Genomic DNA, 14,585 nt, shown 5'->3' on the forward strand with positions numbered 1-14,585 from the left:
GTGGAGAGAGGTCTGCTTCCTGTCCCCCTGTATTTGCTTAGGAATCTTGCCTTTCCTTGCGTGCTGCTGGTAATCTTAGCACAGACACAAGATGTGGGAGCTTAAGCCCATGTTGGTTAGAAAACAGAATGTGGCTTCCTAAAAATATAATGGCCCAGATCTTATCCCAGTTCTGGTGCAGCTTGCGAACTTTCCTTGGTGGGTGGTCAGTGGAGAGAAGAGAGGGGACTTTGAGCCATATGTATCTCAGGGGCACAGCTTCTAAAAATTGTGCAGGGGAATGGCTCCTCTTTCTTGGGATCCCTTTGCCTCGGCTATCCTGGCACAAGCCATGCTGCCATTACATGCTCCAGTGGGCCTGGGCCAGCCCCTGACCTCTCCATCAAGTCCCCTGTGATGGAGTCAGCAGTAACTCCATTGGGTGTTCTCTTGTGGCTTTAACAATGGTAGTCCCATGGAGGCGCTCTCCTTAGGCAACCTACTAAAGCAACAGAGCTCGGATGCCAGGAAGGCCTTCAGTGAGCTCTGTGGGAAGGGGATGGAGTTGCACTGGGCCCCCTCCCATTCCTCTGGTGGTTTTAAGAGTGGCATTTTTGCTCACCCTCCTCACCCCCTCCCAGTATGCTGAGAATTGGGATGGAAGGGTGGAATCATCACCTTCCGAAGAGTGAGGGCGTGGGAGAGTTTTTATCTTGTTCCCCGTAAATGCTGAGGAATATCTGTCTGGCTAGAAATATTCATGAGTGATTACGTTATCTTCCTCTCCCTTCATGGAATTCAGTTTCCAATGCTCTTCGGTCCTTCCCTTTGAGAGAGGCAAGCACAGAGGAACTCCGAGGCGGTTAACACCTGGCTTTCTGGAATAAGGTATTAAAAGTGGCGTGCTGAATGGAAAGCCTGGGTTTGTGGGCATTGGAATGGAGCCGGGGAACAGCTTTAAACAAACGTTTCCTGTTGGCCTCATGTGCCATCGCTCAAAGGCGTGCTTGCTTTGTACCCTGCGTTTTTTATAAATCTGAGTAGGACTAATGATGCTTTCATCCAGGCTACTTTTCCATTTAGCCTAGCACAATAGTTTAAGATCTTAGTTTACTAGATAATTGAGTTTCTGTTCTTAATTATTTCAGGCCTGCAAGTTGCTCTCTTGATAATGAAGAACAGGAGCAGAACCCTAGAATTTAGTAACCTCCTAAGGCAATCGTTTTATAGTGAGATCATTTCCCTTCCTCCCCCCCCCCGGGTTAATTTTAACAACGTCCTGAATAGTGGTGTTCTGGGACTTTCAGATGCCTCTAGGACACGGTGTGTTTGTGTAATTAAAATACATATGTTGTGTACACACACCTGTAAATCAAACTCCATGTTCTTGAAGGTGTAATTTAAAATGAGCATGGGCTATTGAGTAGAGAAACATGAAATCAATTTACTTATATCTCTTTATAACCTCATTAAAAATACTTTTTATAGCACTGTCATATTTTTGTGGCAATTGTGTGCCCAATTTTGCAAGACTTGAATAAGAATCCAGCGTCAGACAGCCGTGCAAAAGAGAAGATAGTAAGGGATAATAAATATCCCATGTGGTACCCATATTGTTCTGATTTTAATCACCTGTTCAGTGAGGCTGGTTTATAATTTATATCTTTTTAATTAGGTTTTAAAAAAACAGATAAATGGGCACTTGACCTGTTTTCTGAACAGCTGCATTTCCCTTCTCCTCACAATGTCGAGCGTTAATAGTCCGTGACAGATGCTGAGTCCCTTTCTCATGTGATTTAAATAACTTTTTATTTTTAATAAAAAAACTGCACTGGCAAGGGGAAAAATATCCAAACATAAGTTGTTAAAAGTGTGAGCCAGGTTTGTCTCTCTGACTAGTCACACTAAAGTATTCAGAAGAAGAATGCTCTCCTTTTATGCCAGGTTGGTAGTAAAAACAAGACCCAAAAAGGAATTGACTAGAGCCACCAGGAATTCCAAAGCACCAGAACTTGGTGCAGTGCCCCTGACGCTCTGTATAAAACCCTACTTGGCCTATTGTCTGTGAAGGCTGTTGCAGTGTAACATTGTTCAACTTTTAGGGCCAGATCCTCATCTTGTAGCCTATGCGTAAACCTGGAGTAATTTCAGTGTGGTTACTGTAGCTCTAGGCCATGATGCTGCAATTGGATGTGGATAGACAGATGGATGTTGGTGCCCCTGTAAGCCCTATTGAAATTAGTGGCCTGTCTGCCTGTCTCTGATGGCAGGATTGGGCCGTACTGTGCTGTGACCGAGATCAGAATTTGGTCCTTAAGCCCTTAATAAGAATTTTGCATCAACTGCATGGAGATGATGTGGCTACTGTAGCCCCTGCTATGCTAAACACTTCTCTGTGGACGCAGCTCGCTCTCTCAACGAGAATTCAAATGGCGTGCTGAACAACCGTTGATTGAAGAGTGAATTTTAAAATTCCTGTGTCAAAGTGGGGAAAGTGAGAGTGGAGATGGCTGCAGCTCTAGAAATGCCGTAGTTTTGTTTGCCGTAACTGTGTGCAAAATGACTGGAGTGTTTACGCTGCTATTCCCCAAGATGGCATAAATGCCACAGCACTGTAACATTCCTTCATCTATATACACATCTACCTACCTATGGGACCAGATCCTGCAGCCCCTTAGCTACATGACTAGTGTTCTGCAGGGTCAGGCGTGCGCACCTAATATTGTCCAGCTAGAAATAGAAAAAGATGAAAAGAAGATCAATACACGAACGTCTAAATGTGTTTTTAAATAAACCTGTCAGGGTAACTTGCTAGAGATTTTTCTCTCCACACAAAATTGTAATGATCTATAACAAAGGGAAGAGCTCATTTGCAGTGGCTGAGAATGGCATTACAAGCTGCAGTGGTTTGAAACTAAAAAAAGGAAAAATGTTGCTTGGAAGATAAAACAATCTGAACTGTAAGGACCATTAAGCAATGGAATGATCTTAACTATCTCCCTAGTCAGGAGCCATCACTGGAGATATTTAAGAGTTGGATAAAGTACTTGCGGTAGCAAATTTGTAGGGGATTGGGTTGGATGACCCATGGGACTTTTTACCCCCTTTCATGTAGGTCTCCAAGAATATGCAGTAATATATTCAATGCATATCTGGGTCTGACTTTACGCTTGTCATATGTTGCCAGATGTTCATCCCCTCACATCAGTACATTGTTGAATGAGCGGTTCTTGAGCCAGACTTGTGTAAACAGCATTTTATGCAACATCAATAATACAGTGGTCTTCTATAGCCCACGCAATTTGTACAGCACCTCCCTCAATGGAATCCTGGCCCACGGCGAGGGGTCCACTGCGGTAGAAATAATAGAGGCTCTCCAAGCTCTTCCCAAACAAGCCTTAACAGCTGTGAGGTGGAAAAGTAGTTGGTTCACCTAGAAAATGGGGATAATAAGGAAGTTGACAGAAGAGTTTTCAGTGGCACAGAAAGCAGTTAAATGCTCGGTTTCCGTTGACTCCAACACTCCTTCCCGCAATTGACTTGTTCCATGTTGCACAGCAAGACTGTGCCTGTCAAGAACAGTACCCGAGAGCGCCTAGCTCTGTCCCATACTGTAGCCACTAAACTATACCCCCACCCTTTGGGCTGTAAACAGCAAAGCCCTAAACCTTCACGCATCTCACTCTGAAGTTTCTATCCTGCCCTTATTGACCTCCAGGATAGCTAATGTTGCTGGCTCCCACCAGACAAAATTTTGGGTCATTCAAATTAACTTCCAGCCTTTCCCCTTTGTGTTCGCTCTCATGCGGGATACTTGTGTCATTTGCTTAAAAGTAAACAAACAAACAAAAAAACAATTTGAGACGTGAAATAGCTCAGCTGATCATAGTGAGGAGGGGAGGTGCCTAGATGACATTGCTGGTTTCCATTCATTTCTCTCCCTCTCTTGCACAATTCTCTTCACTGCTAGATCTTAGAGATTTTTCTGTATTGGTATCAACTCTATTTTGTTGGACATTAGAGCACTAACTTACACCCTAGTTTTAATGAACGAATGTAGTAGAACTAAGCCCTGTGTTAGCAGTACATTGAAAGCTATGCAGTAGAGTTAAACGTATCGTGCTATGTACTTTGGGTTGCAAATTGACTGGGATTTAATTCTAAACCACCTTTATAAAAGTGCCTTTATGTAACAGCTTGTTTTAGTCATATATTTTTTCATATTTCATTCAAATATTTTATTTCATAATATTTTAGTTCTTTAGGCAATTTTGCAGTCTGTTTTCTGCACATACAATAAATGTCATTGTGTTCCCATGAAGTAATCAATCCTACATGTCATTAATACACTTGCATGCTATTACTACTTTAATAAGCCTCAGTTTTAATGTAATGTGCAATATCTGTGTTAGTAAAAATCTTCCCTATGCATAAAACGTGCATTGGCAATGAAATGTGTCAAATCATCTTTTATAGTGGGGAAAAATGTTTCAGTTTTCGTTGAATCCTTTTTTTTTTTAAAATCTCCTCTTAGGAAAGTGGAAGATCACGGTTTACATTAATATTTATCTTGTTCTTTAATCATTTTTTTCAAAAGTGATTTTTGACACTTTTTCCGTGATTAGTTGAAAAGTGAATATAGTAGTGATATTAAAGGAAGAACCCAACAAATATAAGGATGATTAATCCTCAGATCAGAGTGATAATTTACTCAAGTAATGGCAAAATCAATCAGAACTTGCTTCATTTCCATTTAAAAAAACATATGCTACAGGCTAAACTCGAAACCACTCTTGTGAAAAGAATGGAACTGCTATGTATGACTTTATTAAGATTGCAGGATCTTTGGGCCAGGACCTGCATCTTGGTACTGGGTTCGTCAAGTGCGTAGTGCAATGGGAATCTAATCTTTGCTTGACAGCCTCTAGACGCTACAGAAGTACAAGTAATTTATAAGTAGGATGTTTCTGGGACATGAAGTCAAAGGTTCTCATTGACTTCAGTGGCAGTTGGATTTGGGTCTCTGCACCTCAAGTTACTTTTTAACAGACAATTAAGTGCTGGGTACCCACCCTATATTCTAAACCGCAGCAGTGGACTAGATTTTTATGATCAAGGCTTTTGATCCTGATAGGAGCTGTTTGTTCTGTTTGCTCTTGTGTGCCTACAAATGGCTGTTGGAACGTAGTTGAGTTAGAGTGAGGGGCGTGGGTGTGTGTGCACAGGTACATACGAACGTACACACACACATTTATTTATATAGACCTAACAAAGTGACTTGGTTTTGCCTGCCTCAAGCAGTCATAAAATCATGAGACTTAAACTCCCTCCCTCCCCCCCCCAACGATTTAATGAGCTAAAAATGTTGAGTTCTTTTTGTATTGCACGTCCATAGGAGCTGGGGCTTCTCCAGAATGCCCAAATCGCATGGGCCTCCTGATTAAACTAGGAGACGTGGCAACACCAAGGAGGAGTGTTCTGAATATTCGGGTGGGGATACTGTAAGAGGCTATACTTCTCGAGAGCAGGAGCTCAGCCTTTTCCAAAAATCAGGCACCCCAGAAATGAAATGGCTGAAATGACTCGTTACTTGGAAACCCGGGGGCATCTATTAAATGGTTTTCTGCTCCGGGCATCGCAGTACAAGGCTGCCCAGTGTGAGAGTACTGGTTTTCATAGACTGTGTTGGACGCGCAGTTCTGCCTGGACTTTTGCAAGAAGGCCCTGATCCTGCAGTTGCGTGTGTGGAGACCACTGACTCTCTTACGGTGCTCCATGTAGGCGTCAGGGTCCATCCACACACATCCTGTTGGGACTGGCATGAGCTAGGCAAGCGGGATTTGGCCTGTAATAATGCTAACACAGTAGGAAAAACACAATATTTGAATAGTCTTCTCTTAGCTGAAAAATAATTGGTTTGTCCTAAGCCCATTCCTGTTAAGGCTGTGAGCTTGGAAGGTGGGGGGGGGGCACATGCAAACAAGGTAATGCTGGGATTTGTATATTCAGTGATACGCATTACCCCAGTCACACAAACTCCCCTCTATCAAATCTTTGCTCCTCTTTCCTGTCAAACCCCTCATTTTCCCTGAATCCTCAACCCTGATCTGGTTCTCTCCTATCTCTGGCTCCTTCCACCTATGACATGCTCCTGGCGTGCCCACGGCCATAGAGATGTGAGCAGAATGATGCTCTAACATCACTTTGCCCAACCCAACTGTAGCTATGTTGCTAGGGCAAAGCAGGATGGGGGCCTATGCTTTAAGCAGGGTTTTGGTGACCACTATCCTCAGATGGTGGGGTTACCCTCCAACTATATCTACGTTGCCTAGAATACCTCTTCCCTCAGCTCTGCAGCTGCTTGGGAGCCCAGTTGGGGATGCACAAAATCGAGAGCGTCGCAGTTAAATCAGGAAGCTGAATTGATCTGCCTGAAGCAATTATTGCAATGCTACCGGACTATGGAGCTGATTTCCTCTTACATGTGCTAAGGCCAGCTTCTAATGCTCTTGTCTCCATACGCAGGGGCAGATCTGCAAGTGTGTATCCCAAAGGGCTCAACCTGCTGCTCAAGGAAAATGGAGGAGAAGTATCAGGCAATGGCTCGTTTGACCATGGAGCAGTTCCTCCAGTCTGCCAGCATGGAGCTGAAGTTCCTCATAATTCAAAACGCCGCCGTCTTCCAAGGTAAGCGTTTGGAACAACTTTCCCTTGCCCAGCCCTCAGGGAGTGTTATGGCACCCTGGGTGCTCGGCTTTGGGAATAATGATTAAAGCTGAATGGGACCTTTTCCCCTCTGAGCTCTGCTAGTAGCAGTCCTTGCTGCATCAGGAAAGAGCAGTGTCTTACCCTAAAGGAGGAGGTGGGGGATATCAGTGGGGCACTGGCTGCTTTCCTGACCTGGGCCAGCACCCACCTTGCCCGTCAACCCTGCAGCTTGGAGCGTGCTAGCTGCAGCATTCTGCTTGGGGGATGGGCAGAGAGAAGGGGGTCCTCGTGGCCCCCCCTCTCTTTCCCGCCCCCGTTTAGTGCCAGTGGAGGACAAGCCATGTAACTCTTGCCTAGTTAGGGCACCTCACTGATGTATTTATTCTCAATGGTACTAGGGAAAGATTTGTCGCGCTAAAGCGCTGGGAGAAGGTCGTCGTCTTCAACATGCACTGTTACACCTGTTTCCACGACCCGGAAGGGATGCGTCCAGTAGCATCTCTTTGAAGTGGAGTCTCTTTCAGAGAGATCCTTGCTCCGTTCTTTGGGCCCTGGAAGTGCAACCGTGTAGTGCTTCTGAGGCTTTGCTGCTGTGTTCAGGGATCTCTCTTTGATAGTGACTGAAGCATGAAATAAAAGCTCATGCGGCTCAGTCTGGGCCGTGTCTTGTTGCCATGCTGCAGTAGCTACGTGGTCACAGCACTGTCGGTTTTCAGTGCCTGGCTAATTTAATTCATTGTGACAATCTGCGGGGGAAACAGTTTCTTTCTGAACTTTCACGGCGTGAGGTCTCGAACGATCAAGCAGCGCAGGCCCCAGATGTGACAGTTACCACATGTGGAATAATTCACCATTGCCAGCGAGAAATGACAAGGCCCAGTAGCCGTTATCTGAAAGAGCTACAGGCTTCTGTGCTCCGTTGCTGTTGGCTTAGTGGAGGAAGCGTTCTGTAGTTTGCAAATAAACAATATTTTGAGCCCAAAAAAGCAACGAATGGGGCTTCCTTGCCAGTATGTCTTAATTTTGTTTTAAATCCCCTTTGTCAGATGCTTTACGCCCTCTGGTTCCTGCCCCTTCCATAGGAAGGGTGACTCGGAGCACTTTTGATCTTTAGGCGGGGTTGGGGTTAGAGGGGCAATCAGCCGAGGTCCCCTCCATGCTGGTGCTGGAGGAAGAATGTAGCAGTGTCGGAGCAGATTTTGGTGGGAGATGGGGTGGGGAGCATTGTGCGTGGCCCGAGAGATTACCCTGGGGTAATATGGAAGAGTGATGGAAGTTTTCTTTGTTGCTAATCCCTGTTAGGTTTGGAGAAGGGGTTAGGATGAATGGCTAGGAACTGGCTTCTCTGAGGCACATCTTCTCCACTTTCCAATCCAATGGGCTGCTCCATACTAGATTCGGTTTTTGCTTCCAAACCTCGGTAAAATTATAAATAGCCTCTAGTTTGTAAAGTGTAAGGGCTCTTCAGTGGCTAATATAGAAGCTGCCCCTGGACCAAGAGGACAGGAGGAGACTATCCCAGGTGTTTCCTTGGTTCTCGTATTGCCTGTGGCTCTTGTGGCAGTGATTTCTGATGTGGCAGGTTGGGACCTGTGCACAAGTCCCCTAACCAGGTTTGTTTCCAGAACTGTTTTTGGATGATGCTGGTGGTGCACCAGCCGGAATGGCCCTGTTTGACACTTTCGTTATAACTTTCCTCTGAGGGTCCCAACGTACTTCAACAGCTTTAACTACTAACACTGAACAGTGCTCCTCTGACCCTATATAAATAAGTACTGTATTATTCTGACCTGACAGATGGGTAAACTGAGGCACACAGAGCGGAAACAATTTGCCCAAGATCACAAAGCAAGTCAGTATCAAGGTCTCAGAGTAGCAGCCATGTTAGTCTGTATTCACAAAAAGAAAAGGAGGACTTGTGGCACCTTAGAGACTAACAAATTTATTTGAGCATAAGCTTTCGTGAGCTACAGCTCACTTCATCGGATGCATTTAGTGGAAAATACAGTGGGGAGATTTATATACATAGAGAACATGAAACAATGAGTGTTACCATACACATTGTAACCAGAGTGATCACTTATGGTGAACTATTACCAGCAGGAGAGTGTGTGTGTGTGGGGGGGGGAGGGGGGAACCTTTTGTAGTGATGATCAAGGTGGGCCATTTCCAGCAGTTGACAAGAACTCTGGGGAACAGTGGGGCGCGGGGGGGGGGCAAACATGGGGAATTAGTTTTACTTTGTGTAATGACCCATCCACTCCCAGTCTCTATTCAAGCCTAAGTTAATTGTATCCAGCAAGATCATTATTCCTGACTCCCAGTCTCTGGCCCGAACCACTAACAAACACAGTAATTTCAAAGGAGTAAAAAGAGATTTGATCATCCCTCTGATCGAAACGGTGGGTACAGATTCTAAGACCAAACATCTTTCTATGGCGTGCAAATCAGTTAAAAATCCCTTTGTTTAGAACTAAACAAGCTGGTACTTGTACAGTTCTTTCAGTATAATACTTCATAAACCCACCATTAAAGTGTGTGTGTGTGTGTGTGTGTGATAATTTTGCCCATACCTAATTCAGGCTGCAGTCCAGAATGAAAGTCTCTTTGAGGTAGCTAAATACTGTCTCTGCCCATGGGACTAGCGTGTTGCTCTGTTCAGTTACCCATGTTTTTTCCCCATCTTTAATTTGATGTCAGTTTTGCTGAGAAAACAACATCTTTGATAAACACATTTCATTGCTAGAGAATGGCAATTGGTACAGTCATTTATATTTGCAATTGCTCTTCATGGGCTGTTCTCAAGCAAAATTGTTTTTTCCATGGATAATGTGAGATGAAATGATTGCGTGAATGTTGACTAACATAGTATTGGGATTAAATCATTCTAACTGAATAACTTTTGTGCTATATTGGGGGGAGGAAAAAAAAAGAAAAGAAAAAGGCATGATCAATCATGCATTTTCCCAGCATGCTAGTATTCTTTGCAGAGTAATCTGCTAACGACAGGCATCTCGTTTATTTTTGACCACCTCTTGCTAAGGGCCAGATCCAAAAGCTTAGTGAAGTCAATGGGAGTCTGTAATGAACTTCCGATCAGACCTGAACAAAAGCCCTGCTCCAATCCAGTACTCGGCTTGTCAGTGCATGTGCCACGCTTCTTATTTCTCTGAAAAAATAAATGGATAGAAGGGTTTTTGGAGTCTTTTAAATGAGACTGTATTTTATGAGTGCTAAACAGAATAAGGTAAACCTCCTGGGATAAGGAGATGACATGTACAGGAGGAATTTGAAGCATAGTCAGAAATGGTGCATAGCTAATGAATAGGACTGGCTGGAAAACAAGAATTTCCTCTTGAGACACATTTTGAGATTTTACAATCTGCTTTCATTCTGGGTTGGAATGGAACTGAGATCTTTCAAAAAATTTTCACAGAGAAAAAGAGCGAGCAAGAGAGACACTGACTGCTTGGCTAACCTTTCTTCTACCCCTCTCCCCCAAGAAAAGCCGATAGGCGAGCAGTGAGGAGATTCATCTGGACATGTGGAAGATCCACCTCTGGATCAGGCAGAGTAGGGACTTGGGTGTGGGAGACCTGGGTTCTAGGTGATTTCCCTAACCACTGTGCTATGGGCTATTCTGGAGGGGTGTCTCTTTCATTTGGACCAGAAATTTCATCCTGGACCTGCAAAACCGTCATGAAGAAAGTTCAGCTGAAATTGACATGGATCCCTGAAAAGTTTTAATTTCAATGAATCCAACATTTTGCTGAAAAATTCCCAACTAGCTCCACTAATGAAACTAATCACTGCTAGAGCAGAGCTCTGGTGATCCCATTATGAAAGGGTGAATTTCAAGCTGGAGTCCAAGAGCAGCTCAGTTTTATTAGCTCTCTGTAAATTATTTTGGACTCAAAGAAAACTGATTTACCAATGTTCAAAATTGGGTTCTTTACTTGCCTTTGGATTTAAAAGCTGATATACATTTTATTTATTTTTTTTTTAAAGTAGAACATGGGTCTCCATTCCTTTAAAAATATTTTGGTTGGTGGAGCATCGAAGGTCGTGTGAGCTGCAAAAAGTGGGCCTCGACCCCACGTATGGACTTGTAGGCCAAAGAAGCCACAGAAAGGCTGACTCTGTCTCAGGCAGGAAGCTGTAGAGGTGATGGGGAAGAGAAAAGTTTCCCTGTCTTTTCTAGGGTTGTAGTGCTTAGTGCAAGAGATTATTTTTTTTTTTAAACTCCCCCCCTCCACCTTCTGATTCCCAGTCATAGCTGTGCAATGTGTCTCGTAGACTGGAGAACCTGCCATGGGATGGGTGTGAAAGAACAGAGATGGTGGGTTGTCCTGCTCCTGGTGTTGGTTACTCCACTAGCAGAGGGCTTTGGGCCTGATTTTTTTTGGTGGTGTTTAGGCACCTGAAGGTGCAGATACATCTCTAGGGGCTCTGTAAAATCCACTGTGTGCCTATCTGCATCTTTCAGCATCTAAATACCACTTTAAAATCTGTATCTACAATCCCTTTGTATCTACTTGGTCCAAAATGGACTTGGTGGGGGGGAAGAGGAGGGTTCCATGACTCTACGAGCTGTGGGCTTCAAGAAAAAACCCAGCATTGTGAGATTTGCAATACAATTGTGAGAGCTGGCAACACAGTTAAAAGAAAAAGCTGAAGTAATGTGTAGAGATGGCTTTAAAAAAAAAAAAAAAAAAAAAGTTATTCTGAAAAACTGTCCCTTGTCCTCGTCAATTACTTTGACAAAATATCACAGATTCCATGGGTCTGACCCACGTGTCTCCTGGGAATGGCATGCTGGGAGGAAATAATTGTGCTTTTGCCTCAAGCGGTGTAATATGTTGGTATGGGAACACATCCTGCTCACTCACAAAAAAGAAGAAACCCTTCAGAGTTCATTTTAATATTTTTAGCCTGACATCTGAAGGGACTGTTAGCCTGACAAACAATATCTAGCCCAGATGTTATTTCGCACTAAATTTAATTTCTTCCTGCTGAAGCTCTAGCAGCTTCTCTGCTGATAAAGATCGGGGAAATTGTCTGGCATTCACAAAAATCTCATCCAGGCATACCTGTTACAGTGTTCACTTAGCACAATTTATTAGATTATTAGAGTTTTAGACCCTTGAGCTCTTCCTTTATTGCAGTTTTAAGAAAACACAGCAAAAAAAATCCCCAAAAAAACCCACAGCAAAAAAACAATCTTCACCAAATTTAAGTGATACAATTAGGCCCTGGTCTTGTCTTACAGGCATTTTTAAAATTATGGAGGTGATTTAAATAGTGTTTGTTACCTTAGAAACTTGCTGGATTTGATCGCATTAAAATTGAATGGAGCTAGCATCCGCTGCGGTATATTTGTGTTCTAGGATTTGTAATGGCAGATTACATACATAGCAGGATTGTGCTGTGTTATGTTACCAAGCACATGTAGACCCTGTGGCTCAAATCCTCAGCGGGTGCAAGTCATTGTTTCTCCATTGTAGTCAAGGGAGCAGTGCTAACGCACACTAGCTCAGGGCTTGGACCAGTGTGTTTCAGACTGCTTTTATTGTCGCACTATGAGCTCCATATTCTAGATCTGATGGCTAATGCCATGATGGTCCTATGATGCTTGGTGCTACCCCTCTCCTCTGGCTTCCTGATCTGATCCCTGCCTGTGGGTTTCAGGTTCCCCTCAGGCCTGGTCTACAGTATGTGGTTATTTCGGAATTAACTGAGTTACCTCTAAATAAAACTGGTTCCGTCCACATGACCAAACCAGTTTTTTCGATTTAAAGGGCTCTTTACTCCAATTTCTGTACTCCACCTCGGCAAGTGGAGTAGCGCTAAAATCGAGATCGCAGTTCCGGGTTACAGGTACTATGGATGCAATTCGACGATATTGGCCTCTGGGAGCTATCCCAGAATGCTCCCTTGTGACCGCTCTGGACAACACTCTGAACTCCGATGCACTAGCCAGGTAGGCAGTAAAAGCCCCAGGAACTTTTGAATTTCGTATTTGGTCATCACCATCACAGGCGACGATCAGCACAGTCCACCATCACAGTGAGCTCCAGCATGGTCCGAACGGGAGGTATTGCACGTTGGGGAGACGAATCTGTTATGGCAGAACTACGTTCCAAAAAAAGGAACACAAATATGTATGGTAAAGTCTCCAGGGCCATGACAGAAAGAGGCTACTCCAGGGACACAGAACAGTGTCATACAAAAATCAGGGAGCTCAGGCAAGCGTACCAAAAAGCCAGGGAGGCGAATGGGTGCTCTGGGTCACAGCCCCATACATGCCGCTTCTACCGTGAGCTGCATGCAATTATGGGGGGGTGATGACACCACTACCCCACCACTGTCCATGGACACCTGCAAGGGGGGAGTACCACGGGGCGAGGAGGATGAATTTTTGGAGGAGGACAGTGCACAGGTGGTGAGTGGGGAATCTGTTTTTCCCCCTAGCCAGGAACTACTCTTAATGCTGGAGCCAATAGCCTACCCCTACTCCCAAAGCATGCTCCCGGACCATGACCCTGGAGAAGGCACTTCTGGTGAACGAGAGCTTGATCAGAGCCACTCGGTGGGGGGAAACCCAGCCGCACTGGGCTGTTCATGTTTAGTTTAAAGGGCTCATCCCTGCTCAGAGCCACATTGGAGCCCTCCGGGGTAGTGTGTGTTGTGTGAAACGATCATTCTAGAGAGGCCGCAGGCTGCCTGCAATTTGAATTCTGTTGCCTGGCCTCATGTGATGGCTTACTCACACCAAAGTGGCAGGCACTTCAGTATAAGAGGCAAAATGCGACCTTGTACAGAAAGAACATGTGCTGTGTACTATGAATTGCCTGTTTCACTGAGAAACAGTGTCCCCTTTGTTCTCTAAAATGTATCTTTTAAAATACTACCCTCCCTTTTTCTCCTCCTGTAGCAGATGCAAATGTTTCAACGTGGCCCCCAACTACTCCCTCCCAGAGGCAGGTCCAGATTAGAAGGCGGAAAAAATGAACTTGGGACGACATGTTTGCCAAGCTCATGTAGTCCTCCTGCACTGATAGCGCCCAGTTGAATGCATGGAAGAAAACAATTGCGGAGTCACATAAAGCTTTACATGAATACGAAGAGAGGAGGGATATGCGTGATGAGAACAGGCAGGATGCTATGGTCAAACTCATGGGGGAGTGAACTGACATGCTCCGCTGTATGGTGGATCTAATGCGGGAAAGGCAGCAAGACCACAGACTGCTGCTGCAGCCCCTGTATAACTGCCCTCCCTCCTCCCCAAGTTCCATTGCCTCCTCACCCAGACGCCCAAGAACATGTTCAGAGGGGCTATGGGGACCCACATAGCGAACCCCAGAGGATTGCACAAGCAGCAGAAAGCTGGCATATCCTAAATTTTGATTTGGTTTCTGGACTTGTCCTTCCCTCCTCCTTCACCCCCCTAACCTTCTAATCACCCTGTTGTCTGGCTATGCAAAACTGGCCGCCAGGTGAGTTGCTTCAACGTCCCACCCTGCCATAAACGTCTCCCCTTCACTTTCACAGATATTATGAAGCGTACAACAAGCAGCAATTACGATTGGAATATTGGTTGTGCTGAGATCTAACCAAGTCAGTAAACTGCGCCACCACGCTTTCAAATGTCCAAAAGCACATGCTACCACCATTCTGCACTTGCTCAGCCTATAGTTGAACTGCTCCTTACTATTGTCCAAGGTGCCTGTGTATGGCTTCATGAGCCATGGCTTTAAGAGGTAGGCTGGGTCCCCGAGGATAACTATAGGCATTTCAACATCCCCAACAGTAATTTTCTGGTCGGGGAAGTAAGTCCCTTCCTGCAGCTGTTCAAACAGACCAGAGTTCCTGAAGATGCAAGCATCATGCACCTTTCC

General features: G+C 44.7%; 1 protein-coding gene across 2 annotated transcripts in view; it reads left to right on the top strand.

The window, feature by feature from the left end:
* Positions 1-14,585, top strand: part of GPC3 (glypican 3) — a 282,585-nt gene that overhangs the window by 9,122 nt on the left and 258,878 nt on the right. For both annotated transcript variants that reach the window (XM_038417171.2, XM_038417170.2), the window contains exon 2: positions 6,505-6,666. In XM_038417171.2, the coding sequence (XP_038273099.1) occupies positions 6,505-6,666 (162 nt within the window). The remainder of the gene's footprint in view (positions 1-6,504; positions 6,667-14,585) is intronic.

Source organism: Dermochelys coriacea, chromosome 9 (genome assembly GCF_009764565.3).
Source record: "Dermochelys coriacea isolate rDerCor1 chromosome 9, rDerCor1.pri.v4, whole genome shotgun sequence".
Taxonomy (NCBI): domain Eukaryota; kingdom Metazoa; phylum Chordata; order Testudines; family Dermochelyidae; genus Dermochelys; species Dermochelys coriacea.